Source organism: Halichoerus grypus, chromosome 11 (genome assembly GCF_964656455.1).
Source record: "Halichoerus grypus chromosome 11, mHalGry1.hap1.1, whole genome shotgun sequence".
NCBI classification, from domain to species: Eukaryota; Metazoa; Chordata; class Mammalia; order Carnivora; family Phocidae; genus Halichoerus; species Halichoerus grypus.
This window is the reverse complement of record NC_135722.1, coordinates 26,339,699-26,360,676: the sequence shown is the minus strand read 5'-3', so window position 1 is coordinate 26,360,676 and position 20,978 is coordinate 26,339,699. Positions and strand designations below refer to the sequence as shown.

Sequence of the window (20,978 nt, the reverse complement as noted above, 5' to 3'; positions counted from 1 at the left end):
CCAAAGGTTTAAAATCATTACAAAATTCCCAAATTTGAAAAAATTGGGCAAGTATCCGGCAGTTGAATTATTGGTCCCTTAGATCATTCAGCCTTTCAGAAGTACCCCAGCAGTGAACCCCTGGATTCCCTAGCTTCAAATTCCCGTTCACAACCCTCCCTTCCGTCTTTCCTAGCCTTCACTCCCTTTGCATAGCAAACTCTGTCCCTACCCTCCTGACCCAGAGTTACTTTGGAGACGACACCGATTTCCTTGGCAGTCAGCCCCATGGCCAGCCAGCTGCCCTCCTAACCATGACCTCTAGACATGCTCTCCTGGGCCAGATAAAGATTTGTTTTTTTTACAGGGAGGGATGCGAGAAAAACTCAGTGCATTTGTCATCATGACATAATTTTAAGCACTAACCTTTCAGAACCAACTACTAAAATTCTGAACATGAATTAGCTTGTGTAATCTTCATTAAAAAACTCCACACCAGGGGTACCCCGGTGGCTCAACTGGTTAAGTTTCGGACTCTTCATTTCTGCTCAGGTCATGATCTTGGGGTCGTGGGATGGGCTCTGCACCCAGCCCAGAATCTGCTAGAGATTATCTCCCTCTCCCTCTGCTCCAAACCCTGCTCTCTATCTCTCTCAAATAAATAAATAAAATCTTCCAAAACAAAAACAAAAACCCCAACAACATCAACAACAAAAAACTCCACACCAGGGGCGACCGGGGTGGCTCAGTCGGTAAGCTTCGGACTCAGTGTCAGCTCAGGTCTTGATCGCAGGGTCCTGAGTTCAAGCCCCGTTGCAGTCCACGCTGGGTGTGGAGCCTACTTAAAAACAAAGAACAAACAAAAACCAAACTCCACGCCACAGGTGAGGGCACTGAGGCACAGAGCAGTTAAGCCACTTGCCGAGTCCCAGAGCTAATCCACGGTGGGACATGGTATGCACCCAGGTGGGCTGAGCCTGCGGGGCGCTAACTGCCGCCAGCGCCGGGGAGACGCCGAGCAACGGTGGGAAGCGGGCCGCGTAGGTGTTGGCGCCGGTCACGCGGCCCACACTGAAACGCTCCCTACTTGGCTATCGCCCACGTCACGACCGCACGGCGCAGTCCAGGAGGCCGCGGGCCGCACCTTTTCCCGGCCCGCGGGGCTGCAGGTTACACACCGCCCCGGCAGGCACGTGACCCGTGGAGTGTGGCGCGCGGCGCCCTGGGCGGGCCGGGGGCGGGACCTGACGGGAGCCCCGCCCCGTCCCGGGCCAGTTAACTGGCGGCCGAGGGGCGGGCGCCCACTCCGCGGTGCAGCGGTCGGTGGAGGTGGTGACCTGGCAGGCACGGTAATGGCCACGGTGCGGGAGAAGGCGGCGGCGCTGAACCTCTCGGCTCTCCACAGCCCGGCGCAGAGGCCTCCGGGTAGGTGCTGAGGACCGCTGTCCGGGGCGTGTGGGGGTCCCGGGGCGGGCCGGGGGCGGGGGGTGGGGTGGCGCTCAGGCTGCGGTTCTCGCGCGGGACCGGGACCCCGCCGGGTCCAGCGGGCTCGGCGCGTCTGTAGCCGCTCAGGCCAGCACCTCGTCGTGTCGGCGAATTGGGTCCCTCTCCTGTGGGTGGGCTTCGGCCGGCAGACTCCGCCGCCCTCACAGCCCAGCTTTTTACTTAGTTCCCCAACTTGAACTTCGCCGCGCGCTCGTCAGTGGCCCGCTGCGCTGCGTGCCAGGCGCTCGCACTAGGTCTCCAGACAGGCTCCACGTCGTTACTCGTAGCAAGCCTATCTGGACTTGGAGGGCTCTTTGCCTTCTGTCTCATCCACAGACCTCGACTCCACAATATGGCCAGGGAACCAGCGCCTCTCTTGCCCGCTCTGTTCTCCAGACATCCTGGGGGTGATGAGTGGTTTTTGTTCGACGGGAAGGAACTTGGCATAAAAAGTATTTGTTCGTTAAATTTTCTGGATAAGCAGTATTTCAGTGAATAGAAGTTTTGAACTTTTTTTTTTTAATGGCTATATGACATTAGGAGAGACGTTGGTGAATTCTGCCACCAGCTTAATCATATGTTTGGGGGTAGTTTGCTTAGCCTTTTGCTTTCTTTGAATATACAAACAAATGAACGGAATGCATGATCAGTTCTAAAATTCTGTTCCTAGCATATTACAACTCAGTAAATAAAGATATTCAGACAACACAGCTTTTTTTTTTTCCTTTTTCTTTCTAGATAAGTTAAACCTTTCCCCCTTTCTGTATCGGCTGTGTGGGGTGTTATAGGTTCCCTATCTGACAGAAACTTTTCCTTTGGAAAATACCAACCAGTGAAACTGACTCCTTCCTCAAGATGACGGTAGTCAGTGAATTGACTTAGGTCATTTGGGTGCATCTCAATGGCTCCAGTCTTGTGTTGACTTATAATTACTAATGTTCCTTTTAATCTTCAAAATACTAATGATAAATTGTGATAAAGAACTACTTTCCTAGGAACAATCATAATATTGACCTTCTTCTGCCCCAATTTAAAGGATTCAGATAAGCATATGATGGCTACATTCAGAATTTCTCTTTGTTTTGCATTTTGAAGAGGAGGGATTCATTCATCATTTGAGAATTCAAAATTGGAAACAGTCTTGGGAAATCTTTAGGCTTACTGTCTGAGTGAAAGAAATTGCCAACTTTTGTGTGATTAGAACCATAGCACCCTGTCTTCTCTAACAGCTGAAATACCAGTTCTGAGCTTTGGGCTTTTGTGAACAGGTTCTTAGATGGCATAAGGGAATATGTATTCACAATTAAGTAGGTGACTGTCAGAGGGAAGAGCTGAAGTGCTGGTTAGCAGATTTGAACCCAAGGAAAAGACCAGTTTCCTGCTCGGCAGGTGCAGTGGGCAGAGAAGGGCCCACTGCCTTTTTTCATTTGTTTTGCTTGCTAGGGTTGGAACCCTACCTGTTAGCATTTGTTAATCCCTCTTCCACCCTTTAGTTCCCTGTCACAGTCCCAGGGAGCACAGTAATAGGAGCCCGTGCTTCTTGGTTCCTTGCTATTGGCTTTCTTTGTGCTCTGGCAAGCAGCTTTGTACACTTCGTTCTCTACTGAATAGTTACTCTTCCACGCCCTAACGGGGCTGTAATGACCAGGGACCTGATTTATGTAGAAGATATGAATGCTATAAGCTAACCTTCAGCACTTACTTCGAAGATATTTGCCTTTTAATATAGACGAACAAGAAAGTGGTGTGTTACCGTGTTATCCCTTCATACTGTAACCTAATTCTTTGAATTCACCTGGTATCACTTTTCCAGAGAGCTCAAAGTACTTCCCATATGCTGTCTCATTAATCTGTATGCAGTAAAGTAGGGGCCAATGCCTACTTTTGTGGATACTTCTCTTAATCTGTTTTAAAGTTGTTCTTTTTTTTTTTTTTAAGATTTTATTTATTTATTTGACAGAGAGAGACACAGCGAGAGAGGGAACACAAGCAGGGGGAGTGGGAGAGGGAGAAGCAGGCTTCCTGCCGAGCAGGGAGCCCGATGCGGGGCTCGATCCCAGGACCCTGGGATCATGACCTGAGCCGAAGGCAGATGCTTAACGACTGAGCCACCCAGGCGCCCCTAAAGTTGTTCTTATTAGAAGAGATTTCTTTTACATATTTTACCTACTTGCAGCCTTCTTTTTAGAGGCAGTCTCAGGCTTCAGCCTGACATCTCTAATACCATATAAGAGGAAAACAAACTTTGGACTACCAAAACCAATATGCAGTAAAAGCATTGCATATTGGTATCATTGTATAGCAAGTTTTTCCCACTCAGTCACAGCTGCCTATTTGAATACCCAAAACTCAGTTCTTTACATTTATGTATTTTCATAAGGTTTTGGTTAATGTCCAACAGATGTAGTTCTTTTCGTTGGTCTTGACAATTCTGTAACATTTTAAAACCTCTTGAAAAAAATTCTAAAATTCTGAAACAAATAATACATTATATGTTAAAAAAAAAAAAGAAGATAGTAGGAAGGGAAAAATGAAGGGGGGGAAATCGGAGGGGGAGACAAACCATGAGAGGCTATGGACTCTGAGAAACAAACTGAGGGTTCTAGAGGGGAGGGGGGTGGGGGGGATGGGTTAGCCTGGTGATGGGTATTAAAGAGGGCACGTATTGAATGGAGTGCTGGGCGTTATACGCAAACAATGAATCATGGAACACTACATCACAAACCAATGATGTAATGTATGGTGATTAACATAACGTAATAAAATAAAATTAAAAAAAAAATTCTCTTTAATCCTAAATGACTTAAGATGTTTTTTAAATTTTTTAAGATTTTATTTATTTATTTGGGGCGCCTGGGTGGCTCAGTCGTTAAGCGTCTGCCTTCGGCTCAGGTCATGATCCCAGGGTCCTGGGATCGAGCCCCGCATCGGGTTCCCTGCTCAGCGGGAAGCCTGCTTCTCCCTCTCCCACTCCCCCTGCTTGTGTTCCCTCTCTAGCTGTGTCTCTCTCTGTCAAATAAATAAATAAAATCTTAAAAAAAAAAAAAGATTTTATTTATTTATTTGAGAGAGAGCAGAGAGAGCACACATGAATGGGGGGAGGAGCAGAGGGAGTGGGAGAAGCAGGCCTCCCGCTGAACAGGACCAATCCCAGGACCCCAAGATCATGACTGGAGCTGAAGGCAGGCACTCAACTGACTGAGCCACTAAATGACTTAGGATTTTTTTTTATATAGATTATTATTTTTTTTAAGATTTTATTTATTTGACAAAGAGAGACACAAGAGAGAGGGAAGACAAGCAGGGGGAGTGTGAGAGGGAGAAGCAGGCTTCCCGCCGAGCAGGGAGCCCGATGTGGGGCTCGATGCGGGGCTCGATCCCAGGACGCTGGGATCATGACCTGAGCCAAAGGCAGATGCTTAACGACTGAGCCACCCAGGCGCCCCTAAATGACTTAGGATTTATATATTATTTTCTGATGAAGAGTTAAATCCTCTGGTATGTGACACATCTTGGTCTTATCTGCTAGCAGTCTTTATTTACTGAATTCTGTTTAAAGCTTGACATCATCAGGTGGTACGAATAGTTAAAGGATAAACTCTTTGAAGGTAGGGACTCTGTCCCCTTAGGTCAGAGGAAGGAAGAAGAAGTAAAATACCTTTCCTTTTCTTTTTACTTTTTATTTTTTTATTTTTAATTTTTAAAAAAATATTTGAGAGAGCAAGTGAGAGAGAGCACAAGCAAGGTGAAGGGCAGAGGGAGAAGAAGACTCCCTACTGAGCGGGGAGCCCGATGTGCGACTCAATGCCCGGACTCTGGGATCATGACCTAAGCCAAAGGCGGACGCTTAACCGACTGAGCCACCCAGGCGCCCCTCTTTACTTTTTAAATAAACTTTTAGAATTTTCTTTTTTTTCTTTTTGTTTTTAAGATTTTATTTATTTGACAGAGAGAGAGACAGCGAGAGAGGGAAGACAAGAAAGGGGAGTGTGAGAGGGAGAAGCAGGCTTCCCGCTGAGCAGGGATCCTGATGCTGGGCTCGATCCCAGGACCCTGTGATCATCACCTGAGCTGAAGACAGACGCCTAATGACTGAGCCAATCAGGCGCCCCAAACTTAGAATTTTAGAATAGATTTAGGTTTACAAAAAAGTCATGAAGTTTGTATATAGATTTCCCACCCACATGTCCTTCACTCATTTTCCCTTATTATTAACATCTTACATTAGTATAGTACATTTGTCACAATTAATGAACCAATGTTAACACATAATTATTAACTGAAGTCCATACTTTATTCAGATTTCCTTAATTTTTTTTTAAAGATTATTTATTTATTTATTTGAGAGAGAGAGAGAGCATCAGAGGGAGGAGGGTCAGAGGGAGAAGCAGACTCCCTGCTGAGCAGGGAGCCCGATGCGGGACTCGATCCCAGGACTCCAGGATCATGACCTGAGCTGACTTAACCAACTGAGCCACCCAGGCACCCCAAGATTTCCTTAATTTTTGCCTAATGTTCTTTTTCTGTTCCAGGATCCTGTTCAGGATATTACATTACATCTTAGGCTCTCCTAGATTGTGACAGTTTCCCACTTTGTTTTGAGTTATACATCTGTTCATTGCTGGGTACTGATGGTAGCTACCTTACCTATATTGTCTCCTGTGATCCTCCCAGTAACTGAGAGAAGTGGACCCGGCTCTGTTTTGCAACAGAAAAGTTACACTGTTTGCCCAAGATTGCATTACTAGTAAATGATGGAGCCAAGAATAGAACCCAGGGATCTGGGACTCCAGACTGCATGCTTTTGTCTTACTCTTTGTATCCACAGAAACTAGCCCTGTGCCTGCTGCATTAACACAAGTTTTCGTGTCCTAATTTATTCAGTTAACCCACAGTTTCTGAACTCTGGGCACTGTTTACATTTTCTTTGTCGTGGGGGCTGACACTTCAGCAGTGTCCCTAGCCCCTCTACTCACTAAATGCCAGGAGCACTTCCCCTTCCTCAGCTTGTGACGATCAAGAATGTCTCCAGACACTGCCAAATATCTAGCTGGGAGTAAAATCATCCACTAAGAACCACTGCATTAACCCTCCTTTAAAAATTTTTAGTAGTTGGCAATCATCTACAACCCACAAGTATCGAATAACCAAATGTGTTATGTGAGGCAGTCTATAAGGCAATTAAATAATTTGAACTTTTGCAAACTATAAGGACATTTGAAAAAAAGAAGGCACTAGCTCACTGTTCAGGTTTTGTGGAAAATTGCCTAACATGAGCTAGCTGAATTCTTTTTCCTGTGGGGTGGGGACAGTCTAATGCCCGAGAATGAAAAGGAATTGTTACATGTTCATTTAGAAGTAGCATTTTTTTCATAATTCTTTGTGTGTTTACCTTGCATTGGGATCCACTTTTATAATGTGTATATGATCTTCTAAGGAGGCGAGTAATCATACTAATTTGAAGTGATCATAGAATTGTTTTTGCCCGTAAGTAGGTTTCACCAGCAGGGCCGTAGTAGATGTGTTACACAGATCATAGGTGAAGCTGATTATCCTTTTATAACTTTTGAATAAATGTAATTTCTTGACACATCTGCTTTATGACTTGATTTTTAGGGAATTATTATAATGTGATTATTTAGTGTGTATTTATAGAAGGGAAGATAATTATTAGCATCACATATATAAGAGTTCAACATTAGAAATTTAACTTTTTTATTGTTGGTAAACTTTTTTGGGTAGATTTCAAATACATGCAAAGGACAGGTCTTGGTTTTGAAAAATAACTATTGCTTTCAAGCGAATAAAGATGAGCGCTTGAAAAATGAATGTTAACTAGCCTAGACTTATATAGTGCTTATGAGCATGTATAGTATGTTATAGATCTAGTTTAAAACAATCTCTGAGCCTCTTGTTAGGCCACCTTCCAAAAAAGCTTTTTATCTGATAAGGTCACATTTGTTTCTATGCCTCATTTCTTACCATATTTTATGTGGTGTTCAATGTCCATTCTAAATGGAGATGGGTAGAATTTCAGTCTCTCAAATCCTATAATCAGGGGTGCCTGGGTGGCTCAGTCGTTAAGCGTCTGCCTTCAGCTCAGGTCATGATCCCAGGGTCCTGGGATCAAGCCCCGCATCGGGCTCCCTGCTCGGCAGGAAGCCTGCTTCTCCCTCTCTCACTCCCTCTGCTTGTGTTCCTGCTTTCGCTATCTCTGTCTCTGTCAAATAAATAAATAAAATCTTTAAAAATAAAATAAGATCCTGTAATCAGATGTTTAGACCTGAAACCAACCTTAAACACAGTGTTCAGCTCTTATATCAGTAAATGAAGAAACCAACCTATAGAGGTTAATTCTCTTATCCCAGGTTATCACAGCTCATCTCTAGATTCTTTGATCCTTTCATCATGATGCTTTTAGAACACTCTTGACCAAATGTAAATAAGGAAGCATCAAGATGCAAATAGTGATGAATTTTAATTAATTAATTTTAGAGAGGGGAGAGAGGGGGTTGGGGCAGGAGCAGAGGGAGAGGGAGAGAGAGAATCTCAAGCAGGCTCCACACCCCCAGCACAGAGCCCGATGTGTGGCTCCATCTCACGACCCTGAGATCATGACCTGAGCCAAAATCAAGAGTCGGACACTTAACCGACTGGGGCACCTGGGTTAATAAGGTGAGCATCACTAATAATTAGATAGTGATGAATTTTAAAGAAATGTCTAGCTCATATGCAAGTGAGGGCTGAGGACAAGCTGAAGCTGAAATTCTGATGCTAGACTTACAAAGTACTCTTTGTCTACTTCTGGTCTCTTGAATCCTGTTTAGAAGTCACAGTAATTTGTCTCACTGTGCCATGGTCTGCTATACCCATATTCATTTCAACTCTTAGATAATGATAAATAAATTTCAAACCAGCATGTGGGGGATCTGTGTTCAACTGGTGAAGTCAGCATTAAAAAAACAGGTTATCCTGGTGTGGGTTTTGGCACATGTACTTGTCAAGTGCAGGGTATATTATGTATTAAAGTATCTGTATGAACATGAGCTAGTTTGGGTCTGTGGGTGGTGATGCTTGAGGGGAAATATCCCAGGATGCAATGTTGGGAATTAATGGTCAGTGAGAACAGAGGGGACCTGAAAGGGCTGAATTGTATCATGCCTGGAGGACTCTGGAAACTTTGCATGGCTCATAGGTGCCTACTATCCTGCTCTAACCTGTTCTTTAATCTTTTATACCATGTTATCCAACCTGCAGAACTTCCTGATTTTCCCATATTTAAGCAGCAAGTTAATATGTGGAAATTTATTCTTCTTACTTCCCCTCTGAAGACTAGCCTTTTCCATGTCACTGAAGCTGTGTATCCCTTCCTTCCCACCCCTTCTGTTGTCTTATTGATCTCCAATTAGTAAGTGACTCAGCCTTAATTTTTAAGATTTGTATACCTACCTACTTGTAGCTCAACTGTTATGACTGAGGTGTATCAAATTTAATATCATTACCAGCCCAGAAGTATATTTCACTGCTACTTAAAAGGCCCTCTGATCTCTACAAGTTTGAATCTTACTTTCCTCTCCTCTCCTACTCCTGTGTACTGTGACTAGTATATATTATAGAATTTATGATATCCTACTTTATTGTAGGACTAATGGCTACTGTTTTTATTTATTTATTTATTGGTTTATTTAATGATTGCTTTTTTTTTAAAGGTTTTATTTATATATTAGAGCATGAGCAGGGGAGAGGGGCAGAGGGAGAGGGAGAAGCAGACTCCCTGCTGAGCAAGGAGGCCATCGTGGGGCTCAATCCCAGGACCCTGAGATCATGACCCAAGCTGAAGGCAGACGCTTAACCGACTGAGCCACCCGGGCACCATGACTGCTGTTTTTAAATAGCTTTGCTAAGGGTTCACAATGTTTTTTTTTTTTAGGGCTCACAAATCTTAAAGTTGTTTTGTTTCTTCTAATCTCATTGGCTCGCTTAAAGCTCTTTCACTTAATCCAAGTCTTCAGTGAAAAGTTGATGCTAAAACTGGTGACTTAATGTATTTATATTTGAGTCCTAGAAGAAGTATGTTTACTACTTGTGAAACTGGGTTTGTTTAACTCATGAACCTCAATTTCCTCAAAGTAAGATTATTAATAAGTATTTCAGAGAAGTTTATCAGGATTAAGCAAGAGAAGACAGAGCTTGTCATATTTAAGTACTCAAATATTAGTTATTAGTAATAATATAATGAAGATTTGAAAAAAGACTAAAGAGCAGACATTAAGTTCATTTATTTATTTTTTTCATTAAGTTCATTTAAATCCAGCTATAATCTTTAATATTTTAAGAAGCTAAGAATATTAACCTTGAACACTCCTTTTAATTAGTTATTGTGTCTGGAAACAGCGCAGCTACTCCTGGGTTCTAGATACCAGGAATGACCTGGACAGATTTTGAGATTTCCTTAAATGCTCCATTCTGGCTCTATTCAGTAGATATTAAATACTGTGCCAGTAGTATATCTATTTCCACCATGGAAATAGTTTTACTAGTTTATCTAGTTGATTCTCCTATAATTCAGTCCTTAAAACTGCCTACATGACATTTGGAAAACTGGCATCAATTACTACCTTCTTTGTTTAGTACTGGATTATGAAGTATCTTGAATTTTATTTTATTTTTTTTTAAACTAATACTAGCAATTTTATTTTTTTATTTTTTTTTTAAGATTTTATTTATTTATTTGAGAGAGAGATCATGAGCAGGGGGGAAGGGTAGAGGGAGAAGCAGACTCCCCGCTGAGCAGGGAGCCCGATGCGGGACTCGCTCCCAGGACCCTGGGATCGTGACCTGAGCTGAAGGCAGACGCCCAGCTGACTGAGTCACCCAGGTGCCCAGTATCTTGAATTTTAAAATATAAAAACAGTCTTGCTGATTATTTTAAACTAACATAATAATTGGTAGATAGTTAAACTACCCATCTATTTTTGGTCTGGGAAGTATACAAATAAACAGTAAAGGGCTTTATGTGTTTGCATGTGTGTATGTTAGTAATTTTCCTGGTGAAGATGTTAAAATTTCTAGTAGCACAAAATGACACTGTAAGTGAATACAGTGTGATGGTTCACTATGATTCTTTTATTTATTATAATACAAAAGATGAATTCCAAATGACCCACTTAAAATTTATGACCCTAGTACATTAAGTGGAGTTTTAATGTCCTTCAGGAACTTACCTTTGCCTTCATCTCATACATTCTATTTATCTAAAAAGGCAGGAAGGTAATTTCAGGTAGCAGTTTCTTTAGTTATGTCTCCCCTTGTTCCTTACAGTTTTACTGATGCATAGTTTTCCTTTTTACACAACCTTAAGGGAAGTAGTAAGTTTTCAACTTCTCTGTCAGAGTATCCTAAAAATGAAGGGAGTAAGACACCTAACAAAACTGGGGACTTAAAAATTAGAACCACTGAATATTCAGAGGATCATTGAAAAGTGTAACACATAAAAAGGCATACTCTGTTTATGTAAAAAGAGAGCCAGCCAGCCAGCCAGCCAGCCAGCCAACAAGCTGATGATTAGCTAGACTCTGTTCCATCAGCTTATTAAAACTAAGGTCCATTTTTTTTCCCTTTTAATTGTTTCTCCTTTTCTTTGTAGTTTTGCCAAATATCCGTTTATTACAATGAGGAAAAATGTGATAAATCTTTGAAAGCATGTTTTCTTTCTTTTCTGTTTTGCTAAAATCTTGCTCAGTTTCTATGCTTTTCCTATCTTTGTGGTAGGCTGTGAGCTCCTATTGGGCAGGAACCAGTTTTCCCTGTTACAAAGTACTTAACTTATAAGCTGCATAATAGGAAGCTTTAAAAATAGTAGTTTATTCCAACTCCTGTGTGTGTGTGTGTCTAAATGATACAGACCATGAACCAAATTCCAGTAGCACCTCTTACAACATAATGTCTGGAAGTTATACTTAACCTCTGTGAATCTATTCTCCATTTCTCAAGTAGAGATTATGTCTACCTCATGGGGTTGCTAATGACCTAAATGTGAGGCACTTAGTAGAGTTCTGTGCACATAATTAGTAGCTGCCACAAGGACCTGCTTGATCTGCACTCCCCCACCCCAAAGACCATTTCCACTCCCCTCTGGTCTCCCTTCCTACTGTTCTCTCCCTGGTCACCCGCTCAGGCCATGCTGGCCTTGTTCCTCCTCTCCTGGCCAAGCACACTCGCTTCTCGGGCCTTTGTTCTTTCTGTTCTCTCTGCCCTTTCCCCAAATATCTGCACAGCTTCCTTCCTGGTTTTACTCAGGCTTCTGCTCAGATATCACCTTGTCAGATCTTTCCAGACATCCCCTCTAAAATAGTGTTCTCTTCTTCACCAGGCTTTATTTTTCTCCTGAGCACTCATCTAACACATACATATTGTGTGTATCTTCCCACAAAGTAGAAGTCTGTGAGAACAGGGACTCTCTTTTGCTCACCGATGTATCTAAGCCCATAGAACAGTGTTCAGCATAGAGTAGGCACTGCATTTTTGATGAGCTGCTACTGATTAAAAGTTCAATAACAAGCTAACCTCATAATTGTTCCTCATTAATAACTTTGGAAATTGCCACCTTTTGCTCAAGGATTGCTTAGACCTGATTATAAATGAACAAGGTTACTCTGCATTTTTCCCCTTGCAGGTTTCAGTGTGGCCCAGAAACCATTTGGAGCCACGTATGTGTGGAGCAGCATTATAAACACGCTTCAAACACAGGTGCAGGTGAAAAAGCGAAGACACCATTTAAAAAGACACAATGACTGCTTTGTTGGTTCAGAAGCTGTGGATGTCATTTTTTCTCACCTAATTCAGAATAAATATTTTGGTGATGTGGATATTCCTCGGGCCAAAGTGGTGAGAGTGTGTCAAGCACTTATGGACTACAAAGTATTTGAAGCAGTTCCAACCAAAGTCTTTGGAAAAGACAAAAAACCTACCTTTGAAGATAGTAGTTGCAGCCTTTATAGATTCACAACCATACCTAATCAAGACAGTCAGTTAGGCAAAGAGAATAAGCGATATTCACCTTCCAGGTTAGTATATAATGTTAGATTATCCTGGGGATATTGGCAGGATTTCATCGACTTTTTAGCGAGAGGCTGACTGGCTTTATGTTATTTTAGAAATTGTAAATTAGGCTAACATCTGGGTCTGTGGGGAAATTTGATAAAATACAGTGAATTTCTATTTATTTGGTATCTCCTGGAATTCCTACTTATTCATATTTTATATTTAGCAGAAATAATCAACAAACTTTGATTTTCTTTCTGCATCAATTTACAATCATAGTATAAAAATATGTTAGAGAGTTTATACACAAAGTGATATGAGAACAGAAAAGGTGAAGGGAGGCTGGTGGGTTATCACTAGAATCCAGGACATGGTAGATGTTAAGTATGAAATGCATGTGGGACCCAGAATGCAGAGGATTTTATATGACATACGACATAAAGAGTTTGCAATCAATCATACAGATGTTGGGGAGGCCACAGAAAATGACATTGAATCTTAGAAAGGTCATCCTATCCTGGCAGCCATACGGACAGCCTAACTGGGAGAGCCAGTTAGGAATCTATTGCAGTATTGCAGTCTACAGATGAGGGTGAAGTGAGCAGCAGTGGTGAAGAAGGAATCATGTCAAGGGAGACTGGGGGACAGAATTGTAGAACCCAGTGCTTGAAATGGATGTATGTGATGAGTACATAATTAACTTGGTTATTTGTCATGAAATAAGACGTTTCTCTTTTATTTTCTTCAGCTAAACTGTATAGAAGTGACCGTGTAACTGAAGCTCTTATAATTCAGATCTGACCCAAAGAGTTTTAGTGTTACCAACTTTCAATTATTACTTTTTTTTTAAGTTTTATTTATTTGAGAGAGAGAGCAAGCACAAGCAGGGGGAGGGGTGGAGGGAGAGGGAAAAGCAGGCTCCCCGCCGAGCAGGGATCCCGACGTGGGGCTCGATCCCAGGACCCTGAGATCATGACCTAACCTGAAGGCAGATGCTTAACCAGCTGAGCCACCCGGGCGCCCCTTTCAATTATTTTTAATGTATAGTGTATCAAAAATTGTGTATTTTTAGTGTATTTAGTATATCAAATATCTTTTTTTTTTTTAAAGATTTTTTATTTATTTGACAGAGAGAGACACAGCAAGAGAGGGAACCCAAGTAGGGGGAGTGGGAGAGGGAGAAGTAGGCTTCCCACTGAGCAGGGAGCCCGACGCGGGGCTCGATCCCAGGACCCTGGGATCATGACCTGAGCCGAAGGCAGACGCTTAACAACTGAGCCACCCAGGTGCCCCGTATCAAATATCTTAATGTCTTAACTTTCAAGACTCTCTATTTAAAAGATGATAACATTTACCTCTCTGTTTAGGAAAGATATATGAGGGTAAGATAGGGCAAAATCACTGCTTTCCAAATGCAAGTCCACATTCTTTATGTGAAACCTTTGGGGTCACATGCATTTAGAAATTTGGAACTTTGGAGGTTTTAAAAAGATAATTTTGTAGATAGAACATATATTAGATAACACTCCTAGAGGGATCTGGGAGAGCATCTGGTAACGAAATGCATTAATATTTCTGCAGTAAACAAAATACTCATACTAACTGGGATAAGTAAAGACTATGCAGGACAGGTTTCCTCCCCACTCCGGCCCCAGTAAAGTGAGGACAGGTTTTGTCACTATATGAGTTCTGAATAAACTTTAGATTTCTCACAGCCTTTGGGGTTTCAGAATTGTGGGTAAATATTTATAGGTCTATATTTGGAAAATGATGAGCACTATCTACCAAAGAATGCCCCAGAAATAGAGATAAGTGATAAAAACAGTAAGCATAATGAAGTTTGGTTATGTTTTAAAATTGGAGATCAAAATTTTAGTCATCGAATTGCTTAAATCTAAATATTCAAAGAAAAATTTAGAGTATGTATATTTGGGCTCGAGAGTGAAGGTGGATGTTTTTGTATTCTACTCTTAGAATTTGCATTTGTTGTGTTTTTGCTCTGAAATACATAAGCTTTGTAGAAACTCAGCTCTCTGATGGTAAAGTATTTCTCTGGGCTTACTAAAATAAATTAATAATTAATAAATAATACTAAAATAAATAAATTCATTTTAGGTATTCCGATGTATTATTTAAGTCACCTGATATCAAATCAGCAAGTTTAGAGGATCTGTGGGAAAATCTGAGTTTAAAGCCTACTAACTCCCCTCCTGTAAACATCTCTGCAACCTTGTCTCCACAAGGTAAGTAAAGATGATGCAAGTAAGAAATTTAGAAGACCAACTTCAGATAAAATTAGTTATTTAAAACTTTTCAATCTTAACCTTTATTAGAATTTAAATATTCAGAGCACAAAGAAAGAGTACACTGTGTATTAAAGTTGTTTATATTAAGTTTTAACAGAGGTCTATTATCTTCAACAAATAGATCAGTGTTGCAATTCTTGAACACTGACTTTTGTCCTATCAGCTGGCAGAGGTTCAAGCTGCAGTGTTTTGCGTGCAGATTTTTATTTATTTTAAATATGCTCTCAGATATTTTTTTCTCTAACATTTTATGAGGTTAAATAAAATTTTGAAAATTACATTAGAACATTAACAGAACTCTTATGTTCTTCCTTGTCTATGGCAATGGAATGCAGATTAATGACTGATTTCCACCTTCCCTCCCCCATCCCAGTTGTGGAAACCCTGAGTGGAATAATCTGCAGCCAATAGTTTCAGACCAGTTTTCAGATTGAATAATGAATCATTCTTTCTTCCAAAGTCCTTATTAACATGTTATATGACTTGATCTCTTATCTCTGCCATATTGCTTTTACAGTAGAAGAATGAAAAGAATTCCTGCTGTCTAAAGTCTGTTCTCCTACACTTTAAACAAATCTTGAATTGTTTTACTTTGTCATAAGAAACCACTTTATAAATAAGGTTGACTTTTTTTTCTCTTTTCTCTTTTTTTTTGCCAAAATTTATACCTTAGACTTGCCTAGACAAATATCGTGGTGAGTATTTAGTAAATATTTTTACTTTTCACTTTGTCGTTTTTCCTGTGTAGTTATTAATGAAGTATGGCAAGAAGAAACAATTGGACGTCTCTTGCAGCTCGTAGACCTTCCACTTCTTGACTCCTTACTCAAACAGCAAGAGGTTGTATCTAAAGTTCCTCAGCCTAAGAGGCAACCTGATTTGGTCAACAGCAGTAACTATCTGGATCGAGGGATTCTCAAGGCTTACAGTGACTCTCAGTATGTGGAAATACATCTATCTCAATAATTTGAGTGTGTTTGTAGGAAAATCGTAGATAATGGTTTTAAGATAATCTTCTGAATTCTTCCGTCCACGGGATCAGATATGCATTAGCAGTTGATAATTATCAGGACTTGGGAAAGTGAAGAACAAAATTACCTTGGTCAAAATTAGAAAGAGATATAATTTTCATTATTTTTTTATATTTATTTTTGCTTCTCACATAACCTACTTACACATCAAGTGAAGAAAATGATTCTTCTTATCTTTGTTAAAATGTAGGGCTCTCTGGTCTTCAAAGGGACCTGGAACAAAATTAACAGATTTGACAAATTCTTAGACTTGTTTGACTACCTATACCTTTATGCTTCTCCAAAATATCTTGAATATGTATTTTTTTTAAAGATTTTATTTATTTATTTGACAGAGAGAGACATAGCGAGAGAGGGAACACAAGCAGGGGGAGTGGGAGAGGGAGAAGCAGGCTTCCCGCTGAGCAGGGAGCCCGACTAATCCCAGGACCCTGGGATCATGACCTGAGCCGAAGGCACATGCTTAACGACTGAGCCACCCAGGCGCCCCTTGAATATGTATTTTTTAATTAACTAGTTTTATTGAAGAGAGAATGAAAGTAACTCTTGCTCTCATATCTGACTATCATTCTTCTGAATATAAATCTTAAGTTGTGAAGGCTTAACTTCAGGTGCTAAAGGAAGTATGATTTTTTTTTTTTTTCCCTTAAGAAAGAGTTCTATATTCCTTATAACTTTGAAATTCTTTTCTTAAGTAAAATTATTAAAGGTTAAAATCTTGTATTTTCTAGCTTGTTTAATTTTTAATTACTTTGCCTCAGCACATCGTGTTCAGTAGTTAGGGAGATGGGAATGTTTAAAAGGAATGCAACTTACATTTCTCAGTACTTCTTCACAAGTTCCACAGTCCAGTGAACTATTAATAGTTAAATACCAAAAGGTAGTTTAAAACCTTATGCAAGGGGTGCCTGGGTGGCTCAGTCGTTAAGCATCTGCCTTCGGCTCAGGTCATGATCCCAGGGTCCTGGGATTAAGCCCCACACCGGGCTCCTTGCTCAGCGGGAAGCCTGCTTCTCCCTCTCCCACTCCCCCTGCTTGTGTTACCTCTCTTGCTGTCTCTCTCTCTATGTCAAATAAATAAATAAAATTTTAAATAAATAAATAAAACCTTACGTAAAAAAAAAGTTAATCGTAACATACTAGTTAACTGAACTCTGTGTGTATAATAGGACGATTATTATTCAACAAGAATTTAAATCATTATGATGAGCACTGAGGGAAAAAGAGAAATAAAATTGAATAAATCACACCTCTAATTCTTTTTTTTTTAAGGTGGGGGAGGGGCAGAGGGCTAGAGAGAATCTTAAGCAGGCTCCACCTCCAGTATGGAGCCCAAGGTGAGGCTCGATCTCAGGGCCCTGAGATCGTGATCTTTAGCTGAAATCAAGAGTCGGACATTTAACTGACTGAGCCTCCCAGGTGCCCCACATACCTATAATTCTTTAAAAAAAAAAATGAATTTAAATCCTATTTCTATAATTTAGTTTTTTTTAAGATTTTATTTTTAAGTAATCTCTACACCTATCATGGGGCTTGAACTCACAACCCCAAGATCAAGAGTTGCATGCTCCACCGACTGTGCCCCATATTTCTACGATCTAAAGTAACATATGAAAACATTTTATAATTGGGGCGCCTGGGTGGCTCAGTCGTTAAGCGTCTGCCTTCAGCTCAGGTCATGATCCCAGGGTCCTGGGATCGAGTCCCACATCGGGCTCCCTGCTCAGCGGGAAGCCTGCTTCTCCCTCTCCCGCTCCCCCTGCTTGTGTTCCTGCTCTCGCTGTCTCTCTCTCTGTCAAATAAATAAATAAAATCTTTAAGAAAAAAAAAACAAAAAACATTTTATAATTACCTTACATTTTAAATACAGAATTAGAAATTGTGCTAGAAGTGACCTTGAAGATCATCTTGCTGCATCTTACTATGAACTTGATGAAGCTGATGCACAGAAAGGTGACATGACCTGCCCGATATAATGCTCCTGGGTGGTGGCAGAATTAGTTGTCCTGAGTTCATAGCAGTAGAGCACATGGTTGTTCTTTTTTAAACTACATATAAAATACATATAAAATATATCATGTATATTAGCAAGTTGAATATTAAAAGTTATTCTAGAATTCTGTTTCTTGAAATGTAACATTTTTCTGATTTACCCAGGTGGCATTTTATTAGAAATGGAAACTAATATTTAATTATTTTTGAAACCCTACCTTATCTTCCTCTGTTGTCTCCTAGCCAGAGTGAGAGATGATAGATCACAGAGCTCTGAAGTACACAACATCATATTAGAAAAATACTGGCCTAGGAGTCAGATCTGGGATCCAGTCCTAACTGGGACCCTGAGCAAGTAACTTAGAGTTTCTGGACCTCTGTTGTAAATTTAATATTAGAGTTTGAATTTTGATATCCTTTTCAGTTTACATTGTAGTGGATAGCTTCTGTTTTCACTTCGAAAAGAAAAAGAAGACATGAAGCCATACTTTTTGTCTGTGATACATGATCTAGCTATATTTTAAAAAGAATTACACATATCTATATCTAAGTGTATAGAAATTTATCCTCATGGCAAACTTGAAAGAGGTAGTAAATTAGGTACTGTGTGTATATTTGTTACTTGCTTTTTAAAATACTTAAAATAATTTTTTTAAAAATAATTCTTTTTTCCCCCATAGGGAAGATGAATGGCTCTCTGCAGCAACTGATTGCTTAGAATACCTTCCAGACCAGATGGTGGTGGACATAAGCAGAAACTTTCCTGAGCAACCAGATAGGATAGACTTAGTGAAAGAACTTCTGTTTGATGCCATTGGCAAATATTACAGTAGTAGGGAACCTCTGTTAAATCACTTATCTGATGTTCATAATGGCATTGCAGAGCTCTTAGGTAAGTAAGATCTTACTGGATACTGGAATTTGTCTTTTGGAGGAAACAGGAAAAAGTTAATTATCCTCAGAATGAACCAAACTGCTTCAGGCTCAAAGTGGATCTGGATAAATCCATGGAAAGTATGTTTATTCCAAACTTCTAGGGTTCATTTGGAAGGAGGCTTTAGTAAGCTCTAAAGTTATGCAGGAACTTCTGGTTGGCACAGGAGAATGCTGCCCTAATTCACTGGAAGTTTAATAGGTATAGTGTGGCAGTTCTCTTCTTTAGAAAACACTACCAACACCACCACTCTCCCCCGCTTCATTGTCTTCAAAATGGCAGACACTCAATCCCTCTACCAATGAGCCAGACTGTTCGACATGGTTTGTTGAAAACAAATTGTGGATTTCAGAGAATCCTTTCTGTTTTTCTCAGGTAGAGTTGGATACATCAGTATTTTACACATAGTGTACCCTTGAAATGTGTTGAATTAATGAAAAGCAGGCTGAGAATTTATTTACAAAGCCAAGAGTTTAATTTAACATCCTAAGATGATTATGACAAGGATTTAGGGTATCAGTTGCCAATTTGAGAATAGGCTGCCTGACGGTTGGTATTGGTCATTTATTGTAATTCCTAGTTGTTTTGTTTTGCTTTTGAAAATAGTTTTGAGAGGCCCCTGAGTGGCTCAGTCAGTTAAGCGTCTGCCTTCTGCTCGGGTCATGGTCCCAGCATCCTGGGATTGAGCCCCGCATCGGGCTCCATGCTCAGTGGGGAGCCTGCTTCTCCCTCTCCTTCTGCCTGCCTGCCTATCTGCCTACTTGTGATCTCTCTCTCTCTCTCTGTCAAATAAATAAATAAAATCTTAAAAAAAAAATAGTTTTGAGTAAGTTTAGTGTTTAGCTTCAGCTTTACCTTAAATTTTGTTCCCTTTGATAGTCATATTTGGTCAAAATTAAAAGCAGTTTTTTCTTTCGGCTGAAGTGAACGGGAAGACTGAAATAGCATTAGAAGCCACTCAGCTCTTTCTAAAGCTTCTGGACTCCCAAAATAGAGAAGAATTTAGAAGACTACTGTATTTCATGGCTGTTGCAGCACATCCTTCTGAATTTAAATTACAGAAAGAAGTAAGTCTTTTGTCTAAATGTGAATTGTATTCGAGCAGCCTTAGTTCTTACAGGACCCACAAGTCAGATTATTTCACATCGGCATCAAATATGCTGAAATGAGTAATGACTATTAATATTCAACATTGCCTTTTATATAAACTCATTCTTTTAAATAAACACTCTTGGGTGTGTTTTATTTTTATAGAGCGACAACCGAATGGTTGTGAAAAGGATATTCTCAAAAGCGATTGTTGACAATAAAAATTTATCTAAAGGCAAAACTGATCTTCTCGTACTCTTTTTAATGGATCATCAAAAAGATGTTTTTAAGGTAAGATTCTGAAAGTAGTTAAGTTGAGCTTATGTAATAGATCACTGGATTAAAATGCATTTGAATAATCTGTGTCCCTCCTTTTTTTTTTTTTTTTTTAAGATTCCAGGAACTCTACATAAAATTGTTAGTGTTAAGCTCATGGCCATTCAGAAAGGAAGAGATCCAAATAGAGACACAGGTAATTTGAGAAATATAATTTTCATGATCTTCCAAAGATAAATTCCTAGTGTTTATTTGAAAGCATTTTGTTGCACTTTAATTTCAACTAAACTTTAAATTCCTCAGGGTTATCCAGACTTAGCAGAGAGCCTCCTTATGTCAAAAAGTAACTTGACCAAATTTAGACAGTCAGCAGTGCTTAGCATCTTCAATGCATTTTATAAACTGGGAAATAAGAATATAAATGTAAAAATACTGCTTTTTTTTTTAGTTAAATCTGAGGAATAGATTCATTAACTGAACTTTTTACTTTTAAACATAAAGGATATATATATTGCCAGAGAATTGATCAAAGTGATTATTCTGACCATACACAGAAGACAACCAAGGATGAACTAATGAATTTACTAAAGACTATTGATGCGGATTCAAAACTATCTGCCAAAGAGAAGAAAAAATTGCTAGGTCAGTTCTATAAGTGTCATCCAGACATCTTTATTGAGTATTTTGGAGACTGAGTTTTTAATGTCTGTATATAACTTATGTATTTTAATAATAAATTATGTATCCTAAATATCTAATCACATTTGTAATCTTAGATGTTCTAAATATGAAATTGTACTTAATAAAACATTTTTTGTATAAACTTCCGTGTCTGAAACTGAG

The 20,978-nt window shown here is 39.9% G+C and overlaps 1 protein-coding gene across 1 annotated transcript; it reads left to right on the top strand.

Annotated features, from left to right (window-relative positions):
• Positions 1–1,258: 1,258 nt before the first annotated feature.
• On the top strand, positions 1,259–20,958 carry DEPDC7 (DEP domain containing 7). Its single transcript, XM_078058238.1, has 9 exons — positions 1,259–1,404; positions 12,140–12,530; positions 14,623–14,750; positions 15,562–15,751; positions 18,517–18,728; positions 19,695–19,837; positions 20,025–20,150; positions 20,253–20,331; positions 20,637–20,958. Exons 1-9 carry the CDS (start codon positions 1,332–1,334, stop codon positions 20,828–20,830), a joined length of 1,536 nt encoding a protein of 511 aa, XP_077914364.1. The 5' UTR covers positions 1,259–1,331; the 3' UTR covers positions 20,831–20,958.
• The last annotated feature ends 20 nt before the right edge of the window (positions 20,959–20,978 follow it).